The sequence below is a fragment of the Astatotilapia calliptera genome, chromosome 12 (genome assembly GCF_964374335.1).
Source record: "Astatotilapia calliptera chromosome 12, fAstCal68.1, whole genome shotgun sequence".
NCBI classification, from domain to species: Eukaryota; Metazoa; Chordata; class Actinopteri; order Cichliformes; family Cichlidae; genus Astatotilapia; species Astatotilapia calliptera.
The window spans coordinates 6,938,013-6,950,713 of record NC_137433.1 but is presented as its reverse complement, the minus strand read 5'-3'; the positions used below and the strand labels follow the sequence as shown (position 1 = coordinate 6,950,713).

General features: G+C 40.4%; 1 protein-coding gene across 1 annotated transcript; it reads left to right on the top strand.

The window, feature by feature from the left end:
- Window positions 1-2,145: 2,145 nt before the first annotated feature.
- On the top strand, window positions 2,146-12,071 carry adora2aa (adenosine A2a receptor a). The gene is made up of 3 exons (XM_026188643.2): window positions 2,146-2,564; window positions 8,341-9,024; window positions 10,182-12,071. Exons 2-3 carry the CDS (start codon window positions 8,699-8,701, stop codon window positions 11,188-11,190), a joined length of 1,335 nt encoding a protein of 444 aa, XP_026044428.1. The 5' UTR covers window positions 2,146-2,564; window positions 8,341-8,698; the 3' UTR covers window positions 11,191-12,071.
- Window positions 12,072-12,701: the final 630 nt, after the last annotated feature.

Genomic DNA, 12,701 nt, shown 5'->3' with positions numbered 1-12,701 from the left:
AGTGGGGTTCGGTTAATTGGCCATAGGAGTGAGTGCAAGTGGTTGTCTCTCACCCTGCCTTTTGCCCTGTGACTGCTGCGATATGCTCCAGGTGCCCCATCGCCCCCACTCCCGACCTTGTTAAGGATAAAAGGCTGGATGACAGTAAAACACTTATCCAGTTATCTGTTTTGTATTAGACTGATTTATGTGTTTCATTGTGTAACCTGCTGGATGTTTAGTTAATTGCTCATGTATAAAACCTCCCAACATTCCAGTTATCTTATCACATACCTTTGATGGTCTTAGGAAGTCAAGTACATCTCATCTATTACCAAGTAGCCTGAAAACAAGAAGCAGGCTACATTACCTCAGAAGTACTGGATAAACAGCACTTCTATATTGGAAAACAAATTACTACTAAACCTTAGCTCCCATTTTCTTCCATGGTCATCGACGTGCTTACACATGGTACCAGCTGACTGATCACAACACTATAGTACTGTGAAAAAGTCTCAAATCAAACAATTTTTTTTTAGATTTTGCAAGGAAAATGGAAAATGGGTGCAAAAATGTATTGAATCATGTACAAACATGCTCGAAAATACAGTATGGAAAACAGATTTTGCAAAACTTCAAGTTTCAATATTTGGTACAAGCCTGGAAAATCTTAGGCAGCTTTCTTGTCATTCCTGTAAGAAGTGTTCAGGAACAATTCTTCAGGCTTCTTCAAGGACATTCAATTCAGCTTTGTTTTTAAAGTGCCAAATGACAAAGACAGTCGCCTTAAGGCCATTTATACTGTCAGGTAAAGACCCTACAATAATAAAAAAGACTGAGAGATTCAGAACTCTTCTGCCTTTTGTTCCATTCTCTGTCAGGATGATCCCACACTGCTTCAGTAATGTCTATCCAGGTGTGCTTTTATTGCTTTGGCAGTGATCATATTCACGCTCAAGAATGGTGTTGTTGGCAATCAGATGGTTTCCAGATGTTACATGGTGGTTCAAAATCTGACCCAGTACTTTTCTGTCTTCATAATTCCATCAATTTTGGAAAGATCGCCAACACCACTGAGCCTCTACTGTTTTTACAGATGGCTGTAGACACTCCCTGTCCCTCTCACTCAACCTCTCTGTACATACTGATGACAAACCAAGAACTTCAGAATTGGATTCATCACTCATAAGACCCCTTACTGACTTACTGACTTTTGTTCTTGTGTAACTTCCTCGTCCTTTCCTCTCTGTTTCCCTTCATTAAGAATGGCTTCCTAACAGCTAACCTTTATTGACACCATTTCTGATGACACTTCTGTCTCATCAAGATATGCCAAGTTTTTAGCAAACATCTTTTTGAGAATCTTGCTGTACAAACACTATTTTATGCCTGTCAGACTGTCTTTGGTGTTCAGATTAAGAAATTGGAGCGAATGCTGTGCTTTTGTAACAAGATGGTAACACAATACAGAAAGACATTTTAAAATTGATTCTTTGCCAAGTTGTCTGTTATGTGTAGATAAAGCTTATTGTTGTGTCTACACACACAACACTCCATCAGTTGAGTTAGGTGCCTTTTCTTTCTTTTCCTTTGTATTTTTAATTGAATGATTCACAGGTCAGTGTGAAGGGGCATAATACGCACACAGACACAAAATGTCTCTAATAAAATGTCAGGTACAACGACTAGACTGAAAGTTGGTGAAAAATCAGCAAATATCCCAAAGAAACCCTTTGGGAGACTTTCGGGAAGCCTGAAGAACTGTTGGACAAGACTACTTTTAAAAGAATGACTTTTAAAGAAAAGGCGAGAAAGCGAGACGGAGTTGAGTCAGGGGTGGTGACGGTTCATACCGGACGACGGGATTTAAAAAGAGCGCACATCCCCCTGAAATCTGCACCTTTGTTTATGTCACGCAGGGTTTGAACCTCGCCCGGGGCTAGAACATTACATTTCCACTCAACATACATTATCCAGGTAATAAAACGCGACAGAGCTCTGGTACCGAGCACTAACCGGATAATTGTCCCTCTGTGTTAGAAAGATAACCGGCTTAACTGATTCAGAGCATCTCAAGTTGCACAGCAGACACACCGTGTTTAACGCGTGACATCATCACCATCATCACGTATACACAGCATGCTTTTAGCTGTCTGACCCCGAAGAGGAAACTGAGGTACAGCCAGCCTGTTTTATGGAGGGTGTGTGTGTGAGAGAGAGAGCGAGAGACACTCACTTGACCGGAGCAGAGCGAGAGTAAAGAGCAGATCTCATCTTTGTGAAGTGACAAAAGCAGGAGTCTTCTTTCTTTCAGTGGAGACACGTCGATCAGAGCTCGATGGTGTGTTTTTATTATTGAGCTGCGCTTTAAAGTCAACTTTACAAAAAGAAGAAAAAAAAAAGTGAAGTGCAGCTGGACGGAAAATTTAAGGCGTGAATTGAAGAAGTTGGTCGCTCAGTGGGAAGTGAAAACCGTCATTTGCGTAATATTTTTAAGTCGACTTTTTCTGTCGCCTCGTTTCATCAAGTGCCTTTGGATATCAAAATTTTGCCATTTGTAGGAAAGGAAGCCTGCGGAGAGAAAGGTAAGCCGTGCGCGCCGACTGACTGCATCTTGCGCAAAAATGAATTAAACGCAGACTTCACTTTCACTGGCAGTGCTTTCAGTTTTCACACTATGAACACGTGAATGAACATTTTCATGTAACAGTCGTATTTTTGCTTTAGTGCCCACGGCAAGATGAGAAACAGGTGAGGTTTCTGTGGAAACTGATGTCTAGTGCGTATTTGCATACTGTGGGTTTTCTCAGAGGCTTGCAGAAAAAAAGTCTGCTGATAGTGATTCCACAAAATCCCCGGTGAGCTTATTATAACACGGCCTGTTGAACACTTAACCTAATAAATGAAATACTTCATCTCTTAAACCTGTATTGCGACCTGGGCTTCCTCTGCAACCGGAAGACTCGAGATTCAGTAATAAAACAGCTGTAGTGCCGTAATTAGTTTATGTTGCACAGAAATAATGCAGCTTTGCTTGTCCTCACAATCAATTACATCATGTTCAAGTGCAAAAGAAGAAGAAGAAAAGACATAAAAAGCAAAAACAAACGAGCAAAACATTACCATCACAGTATCAGGTACCCCTGTTGTCCTGCAATCATTGTTTTTATGACACATAATCTGAATAATTCTTCTAAAATGCAACATATGAAATGATAACAGCACTGCTGGCGCTGTGGTCCCTCTATTAAAGTGTCAAATGTTACATATGCTTAAATTAATTTGTTTTTAACAAGTCTCCTCCCTAAGGTGTAGTAGCATGTACATGTTAGAGTGGAGGATGTTGATTCATAAACTATGTTACATAAACTGGTGACAGTGGTCACAGAACAGTGTGACATCATCTGTGAAGTCAAAGATGTTACCTAGCAACTAGAGACCTTGTGAAATGGGAACACCACTCATTCAAAGTACCCGACCGGACAGTGCACTTGGTCAGGGCCTGAGCTGCACAGCCACCAGGTCTGAGGCAGAAAGAATAAACGTTTGTCTCCATGTGAAGAACACACATACAGAGATTCCTTGATTTATTAGCGAGATTGCCACAACAGGTGGGGGGTCACTGTGCACAGCTGCTTTCTGCCCCTGGTGTCTTCATGTGAGTAACTGTGGCCATGAGTCAAGTGCAGACACAAAGACAGAGTCAAGTGGACTGTGTCACACAGCAGTGACCACTCTACTTTACTCGTCTTTTGTGATTTGTTACAGGCTGTTACTTGATGTAGGACACATATTCAGTGTGTGTTTAGTTTCATCATAAACTGGGTGTTGTTTAATAAGACTGGTTTTATAAGTAGACATCAGTTAACTGTCACTGTTTAGACCAGTAGGCCTGTTTTCAACACTTACCACAAAATATCCATAACTTTTTTCTAACCATTCATCTAGAAATGTTTCCATTTTTTTCAGCAGTTGCGTATCCATAAAATTTTGAACCATTAGTTTTTATCTTTAGCTTTCATTTATCCAGTTCTATGCTACACGACTCTAAGCTACACATTTAAGTATTTATCTACTATGTATATAACTATAAGATAACCTAATAAAGGTTATCTTATCTTATCTTATCTTATGTCTAATTTAACAACTATGACCTGCTTCAACCACTACCTACTCTTGTCGTTAGCTTTAGCAATTTCACCTGTAATATCCAAATATTTAGTTACTACTTTTATCCAATACCATTATCCAGTTTACAGCTACCTGCTAATTCCAGCTAACAGGTATTTATTCATAATTGCAATGCCCTATTTTCACTCATTTATCCATCTGTTTTAGGCTACTTTAAATCCCTGTTATCCAGTAGCTTACTCTTCGCTATCAGTATATTTTTAACTATATCTAGAGCCTAAGCTAATGGTTTAAGCTAACGCTCTAAGTCATTACAAATTGTGAAGCCAAAAATTGGCATATAGCTAACAATGACATTGCCTTCATAATAAATCGGTCAGACTTGAAAATCCATTTTTTTTGGCTAATTGTTTTAGCCCAGTTGTTAATTTCTTGACACACTCTCACCATAAAATCTACTGTTTAAGCCCAGATTTCATTATATTATTTAATCAGACTGTAATTTTGATCACTGTTACCTGCTTCTCAATATGCTACGATGCTTTAGTGCAAAAGAGTCAACACAGATGCTCAGAGATAGTGAGGCGACTCACTGTGCTTGCAGCAGTATTGGCACTTTGTATGGACAGCATAGCGAGAGCCTGCGGTGACAGGAAGCTCAAGTTTTAATTTTCTCTTGTGCAGTGGTAAAGGGTGGTGATGTGCTGTGGTTTATTGTTGGTGTGCTGCATTGGCTGACTTCTTCTTTATCTTTCTCAGTACAAAGATACTAATAAATATCAATATTTGTACAGATTTCATCCCTCAAAGTGGCTGCTGTGAACCAAAGCTTGCACCCTAACCCTGTCTCACTATTACTCCCTGGAGCTTCTCTGATGTGTCTCATAATTTTATTTTAGGACAGCTTCTTACTGTGTGGCTAGCATGGGAGAATCACTGGTGCAGTTTTAAGAAATTCATGATTTCCTTTCTTGTCCTTTGGGATTATTACTGTGAAGTACTGATACATAAAAAACACTGGAATTCTAGTCGCACACCAACATCTCTTAAAACAGCAACAGTTAAAACTTTATTTATAAGCCCTTTGGAATTAAAAGGATATCTCCTGATGACACGCAAACGTGGAATAGCAGTATTTTAGTATTAATGGCTCATCTAACCCTGAGGGAAAAGCATGACTGGGAGAGCAAAGACCTTTGTGTTCCATCACAGCTGGTATCTTTGAAAACTCAGTCTAACCTTCACAAACATCCCCTCAGAGGGAATTCAGCAGCACAAAAACAGCTTCTATTTGTAAGCTCAGTGAGCTGCGTGCTGACGGCTCAAAGCTATCAAGGCATCTAAACTATAGTCTGACTGAGAATAGACCACAAGCCATATCAAACTTCCAAGAATTGTGCTACAATTCTTTTTTTCCCTCTCGCCACGATATTTCACCCAAAAATGTTTACAAAGGTGTTTGCTCTTATCTGCTTTTGTACTGCAGAGTTGTAATACTGCTCGTATGAAGCGTACTTCTTTTTTGACAGCTTCCTTATCCTGTTGACAGCAAAACTTAACTCTAGTCAAAACTGCAAGTCACGGAAAAGAGAAAAACATGCTCTAAACTCATGTTTAAATGCATTAAACGCAACACTTTACCAAAACGCTTGCAGACACAGTTCCATACTAATGTGTTTCCACCCATTTAAGCTTATAGAAAAGAAGATTTTAAATATGAATTTACCATTTTCCATCATCACGCTTATTCTCTTTTGGATCATTTTGTCTGTTTCTTGTAAAAGGTTTAATTTTCTTTGATTGGAGTTCGGTTTTATCCACCTTTTTGTTATTTGTTTAAGTCTTTTTTCTCAAAATTCAGATCATATCATTCCCACCTCAGATGAGGTCAATGAGAGATTTTGTGAGTATAAAATATTTTACCTTTAAAAACAGAGCTTTTGAAAATAAATTCCTTTATGGCACAAAAAGCCCTTTGATTCACTGTATTGCATCATTTAATGTGACTTGAACCAAAAAAGCCATCTGCTATCTACAAATACATTGTACTCAGCATTAAGACTTTAGTCCTATTTGATCATTAGAAGTCATTTCTGGGGTCAAAAACGATATTTGTTTTTCAAAGAAATTTCCAAATTCCAAAATAAGGAATTGGTAGTTTCAAGATCAGATTACATTACATGTGTTCCTTTCCTTTGTTGGTTATTTCTGTTCCCTGTTCATCTTCCCGTTTTATCATTATTTTACCTTTTGTTGCATCCTAATGATATTTTGCAAAATAGGGAAATCTTTTCAAGTACGAAGCTTAACTTTTTCTTCTTCTTTTCTTCTGTTTTTTTCCCTCTTTTGTTTGTGTGTGTGTGTGTGTGTGTATTCCTGTCTAGCTATCCTTGTGAGGACCAAAATCTGCATTCTACTATACTTGTGAGAACCAACAGTCACTTGTGAGAACACACATACCGGTCCTCACAAGTTTGAAGGCCTTTTTGAGGCTCAAAATGTGGCTTTAGGGTCAGGGTTACAATTAGGTTCTGGTTAGGTTTAGGGTAAGGGGCTAGGGAAACCATTATGTCAATGAAGATAGCTGCCTGGGTTGGTAAAAACAAACCTAATATTGAAATATTACTTTTTAATCATATTTGGAAAAATTGCTAACAAAGAATTGATCATTTATACACATATAGTCATATAATCACGTATAATATTAATAATAATAATAATAATAATGGATTGCATTTATATAGAGCTTTTCGAGAACCTCAAAGCGCTGTACAATTCCACTATTCATTCACTCTCACATTCACACACTTGTGCTTTTCAATAAAAGCACAAGTAATACATTTATTTACTTATCTTTGGTCTTATCTGTTTTGAATTGCCTGAAAGACAGCAGCTACAAAACCCACTACGATACTCTGAGTGTGACTCATCTCTCAACGCGCACTTTTTGTGGTCACAATGTTTCGTTTTAGTTTTAGCGCTCACAGAACTGAGAGAATCGCATTTTAGCCGTCGTATAATACTGTACAGCATGCATTATAAAACTGGACACACAGGATTTTCACTGTAGCAGAACCTTTTGTCCTGAACCTGCTGTAACAAATAATAACAGTAAATATCTAACAGCTACATTTACCAGCATGTAGCATTTACACTGTGTACAGCGCAGCTTCTGGAATCAACACTAACATGTTCACATACTTTGTAGAATTGAGGCTTTGCAGTTTAGTACAGCCAGCCTTTTAGTTGACCATCTACAGTTATGTTAAGGTCATAGTTAACTGTTATAACTGTGAAAGGTGATTTTTACTGTAATATTAATGTACATTTTCAAAATAAGCTGCTGCATGGACGTGCCTCAGACGATAGCAGGCTTAAGGCCAATGCAGCGTCACACCTCTGAACTTTCTATTGTATGTGATCACAACTGTTGCAGAAGTAATCCATAAAACAGGTTCACGTTGAGTTCAGTGCCCATTTCTCTTGAATTATCACAAGATAAGATCGCATTTCTTATTTTTCCCTGTTTTTTTTACTAGTTGAAAATCTTTATCTACCACAGGAGTCAAGGTCTGCTGTTCTTGGCTACACAAATGCTGGAAATCACATCGCAAATCCACGACAATCAAAGTCTAAACAAAACATAATGGATATAAACTTCTAAATTGAGTGTCTGAACTTAAACATCAGAAACTGTCACAAGTCTGTGCTTGTCAGAGCAAATCTGAATTATGTTGCAGTATTGTAGTATAACATCGGATTTTAGTATAAATGATTCAAACTGCATTTTGACAGCAGTTTGCTACAACGTGGAGCCGTGCATGCTCGTGCTGATGGAGGCTACACAAGTTGCTCTCCCACTGCCCTTTTGCAGGGTCAGAAAGACTGTTTATAGGAGGCATCAGCAACTAAAAGTCTCACACAACCGAACAGTGACATTGCTTCTTTTTTTTTGCAGTGTAATGTGGCTTTATGAAAGGTGTCTGTGGTTTTATTAAAGCTGCTGATGCTTCTGGAAATATTGTGACTATATATAAGTGTACCCTATAACGCCCATATAAGTGTACTTCATAACTGATAAGAAGGAACCTGTATTGTGTTTGTAGATCTTTCAAATGCAAACAGGGTGCCTCGCTTTATACCTAATACAAAGTCCCATATTCACTTCCTCTACTGTAGGAGCATTTCTTCTTTTTCACTTTTGCACCTTTTTTTTTTTATTTCCAACAGAGCGATGTCACTGTGATGTCTGTTGCTGGCATCATCTCAGCCTTTCAAGGAGCTCGTGGGAAAAGGACGCCGAGGGGAAGGAGCTGAGGGGAGAGGACAGCAGAAGAGCTTTTTTATGAGGACAGGATGGAGGTGACTGCACCCTGCATGCGGAGTGATGATAGCTCCATGTGATTCATTTTTCTTTTTCAGTATTTTAAGCTGAGCAGGTGTGAAGGAGTCACTGTTTTGTGGAATCTAGTGGCTGTTTCTCTGGAGGTGACAAGGCTGAGTTCAGCAGCTGCTAGGCTGCAGCTATGGACGTTGAGGTGAGATTTCCTCCCCCCGCATTAGTGACCTCTTCGCTGTTTGCCTCATCATGCGGGACAAATTTTTCTACATCACCCTGGAGCTGCTGATTGCCATCTTCTCAGTGCTGGGAAATGTGTTGGTCTGCTGGGCCGTGGCCCTCAACAGTAACCTCCAGAGCATCACCAACTTCTTCGTGGTGTCGCTGGCTGTGGCCGACATCGCCGTGGGCGTCCTGGCCATTCCCTTTGCCATTGTCATCAGCATCGGGTTCTGCTCCAACTTCTATGGCTGCCTGTTTATTGCGTGCTTTGTGCTGGTTCTCACACAGAGCTCCATCTTTAGTCTGCTGGCCATCGCTATAGATCGCTACATTGCAATCAAGATACCACTCAGGTCAGTAACCATGAGGAAAAGTGGATCATTTATCATTTATTGGTGCAAAATTAATGAGTTAATAGAATAAGTGAAATCCTTTATAACTGCATTATTACGTGTGTTAATAAGGCACCAATAAACAGTTGATTAGCATTAGTAAAACAGCTGATTACTACTTAAAAACCATTTTTTCAACATGTCCAAGCACAGAAAGAAACGAAGATCAGATTTGGAAAACAAAATAGGAACGTTTTAACTCTTAATTAATTCTTACTTTAGTCCAATGTGTGTTTTTAATCAGAAGCAGTAGAATTCTCACGATGACGCCCAACGTTTCATTTCATTTCTGTCGGTTAAAACATTTGACATTTGAACCAGATATTCCATGGCTGAATAAGACTGTTCAGAAACAGCGTCTCCCACAGGGCAAATTCCCCCCGGAGCAATCAAACAAATATCGCTCTAATTGCTTACACAGACTGTGTAAGCCTGTTTTGTAAACTTACTTTTATTATTGTAATGTAAAAATAACAACAAAAAAGCTCCAAACCCAGTGAGATGTTGATTTAACATGCAAATTTGCCAACGACGGTGCATCTGCAGACCTGACAGGCTAAACCAGTGACAGTGATGCTGTGACCTCATCGTTACCGCACTGCTGCGCCGGTCAGACGTCTCGCCCTTTAGGGCTCGAACACACTCCTCCTGCTGAACATACGTATGTAAGGGCTCTTCTGCGTTGTGTTTGTACATCCCTAAAGAGGGGGGGGGGGGGGGGGGGGTGTTTTTGCAGTATTAACCTTTGCACTTTAACATCTGAAGAATGTGATAGAAACAAGCCAAATGTCTCAGCTGCTCTCCCACACTGTGCTACAGGCGAACCAAAAATAGGCTCCTTCCTTTGAGGAGTCCTGAGTCCTGAAAGACTCAGTTTGTTTATTCTTGTCTCTTGTAGTTCCGGTATGAGAGTTGCTTCCACGGAACGATCGCATAAGCAAATGATAAATCAGCGGGGTACTTTCGTATACAGTAATAATTAATTCAAACAAGGGACGGAAGCTTTCTTATGAGGTTTATAGAGGTCATTGTGGCAGAGGGAAACAAACCTTTATCTCTGAGTTCTCAGGAGCTGAAAGACAATTGAAGCTTGACACGTGTATTGTCTCCCTGTCCAGGTACAACAGCTTGGTGACAGGACAGCGGGCTCGAGGCATCATTGCCATATGCTGGATTTTATCCATCATCATCGGTTTGACCCCCATGATGGGCTGGCATGGTGGGGAGTCAAGAAACGGCACCAACGAAACCAAAAGCAGCCCCTGCCAGCCGGGCATGATGGAGTGCCTGTTTGAGGATGTTGTCGACATGGAGTACATGGTCTACTTCAACTTTTTTGCTTGTGTGCTGATCCCCTTGCTGCTAATGTTGGCCATCTACCTGTGTATCTTCATGGCAGCTCGCCACCAGCTCATGCTGATTGAAGTAAAAGCGTCTCATGGGGAAAAGTCCCGCTCCGTCCTGCAGAAAGAGGTCCAGGCTGCCAAGTCTCTGGCCATCATTGTGGGCCTGTTTGCGGTCTGCTGGCTTCCTTTACATATCATTAACTGCTTCACCCTCTTCTGTCCTCAGTGTGATCGTCCTCCTGATTTGGTTATGTATGTGGCCATTATCCTATCCCATGCCAACTCTGTGGTCAACCCCTTCATCTACGCCTACCGCATCCGAGAGTTCCGGCACACCTTCCGTAGGATTATTAGGCGGCACATCCTGGGGAAGCGGGAGGTGTTTGAGAGCAGCGGGAGTAAGCGGAACTCTACTCACAACAGCATCACAGACTCCATCAGGCTCAAAGCAAATGGCCTCAGCTTTGACCTTTTCACAGAGCACAGCAGCAGTACCTGTGAGAACTCCTGCCGCTGTCCTGCTCACATCTCCCCTTTAGAGGGTGGTCTGGCAACAGTGTCTCACCCGCCTCTGTCAGTTGTTATCGCCCACTGCCCCAAAGTGGGGACGTGTCCACTTCAAGCCCTCAGGCAGACTCAGCTCCCGGCGGGGAACGACTGCTCTGAACCAGAGATCCTGGAGGAAAACTGCAGACAGAACCTCGCCCCAGCACAGGTTGCACTGCTGTTCAACACCCAGGACAGGAAGAGCTGCTGTAGCGAGCTAGATAAAGTGCACTGATCTATGCGCCGCAGGGATCATTTGCTAATTCCTCGCAGTTAGTTGTGAATGTCTGCTCAGGATCACCATGAATCTCTAATTTCCAATGGGAGTACTGTAAACAGCTGACAGACAATGAATGTCACTCACTGAGATAAACGAAACAGGACTGAAAACTGTCTCTACTATTTAAATACAGTGACATGTCAATTGAACTCAGAATAAGTCTAAAAGGCACCGCTATTGTTACCGGAAGGCTACGTCTTATCAACCCACATGACCGGGGGTGGTTTGTAATGTGCAGCCACTTCACAAGTTGTTCTGTGGAAATTTCAACACCATCCATGAATGTATGCTTATTTAAGTCAAATTCAGATGATACAATTGACACAGTTTGATGAAAAATGGGAAATTATCTGCAGATGTCCATTACTGCTCTCTATGTTCTCACAAGTAGACTGGCACCAAGTGCTGTCTTTAAATAAATCCTTTCACACTTTTAATGTGTGCTTGCTATGTATACATTTTTGCAATGGCTGCAATATCCCTGTCTTTATTCAGGAGCTGCAGGAACACCTCCAGACATCCCACTGGCTTTTCAGCAGACAGGCTCGTGATCTGGTCATTCGGAGAAATGGTGGATTAAATTGTCATCATTTTTGGCGTTTCTTTATTTTTGTAGTTTTTATCAGAACAGCTCTTGAGGCCTATTCCTTGTTAAAGATTTCACAGCCAAAAAAGATGTCCTGTGTCCTCCTGTGGGGCAAAGGACACAGGAGATCTTTTGAGCTGTAAATCTTATCTCCTCAGCTGGATCACCTCATCTCAAATAAGAAAACTTTTTTTTTTTTTTGCATTATGGCCGTGAAACTTTATCTTCATACAATAAATACTTTTCTGGATGTGGTTCTTTTGAATGATGGTCCACAGACGCACTTTCAAGACATTGTTTTGCACTGAACTATGAGGCAATGACTGAATGTCAATGTCTCAAAACAATGAGATAAAAGCCAAAAAATTTTTATTTGTCGTTCTTACCATCAAATTGAATCAAGTTCTATAATTTTTAAAAGATACATCATAAAAGGTTACAACAATGATTGTTAAATTGTGTAAAAAAAAAAAGCCCAGTATTAATAAAAAAAAAAAAAAGTGACAATGCAAAAGACAACTAGTGACAATTTTTGAATGCAATACAGTTGAATTTCACAACACTGCAAAATAAAGTCAGTAGAATACTTCTTAACATTAAATATCACTAAATAACTCATATGGCGAGCTCAGCTAACATTGGATGAAAAAACAATGAAAAAAACAAATATATATATATATATATATATATATATATATATATATATATATATATGTCGGGTCCTCTACCAGAGGCCTGGGAGCTTGAGGGTCCTGCGCAGTATCTTAGCTGTTCCCAGGACTGCGCTCTTCTGGACAGAGATCTCCGATGTTGTTCCCGGGATCTGCTGGAGCCACTGGCCTAGCTTGGGAGTCACCGCACCTAGCCGCACCTAGTGCTC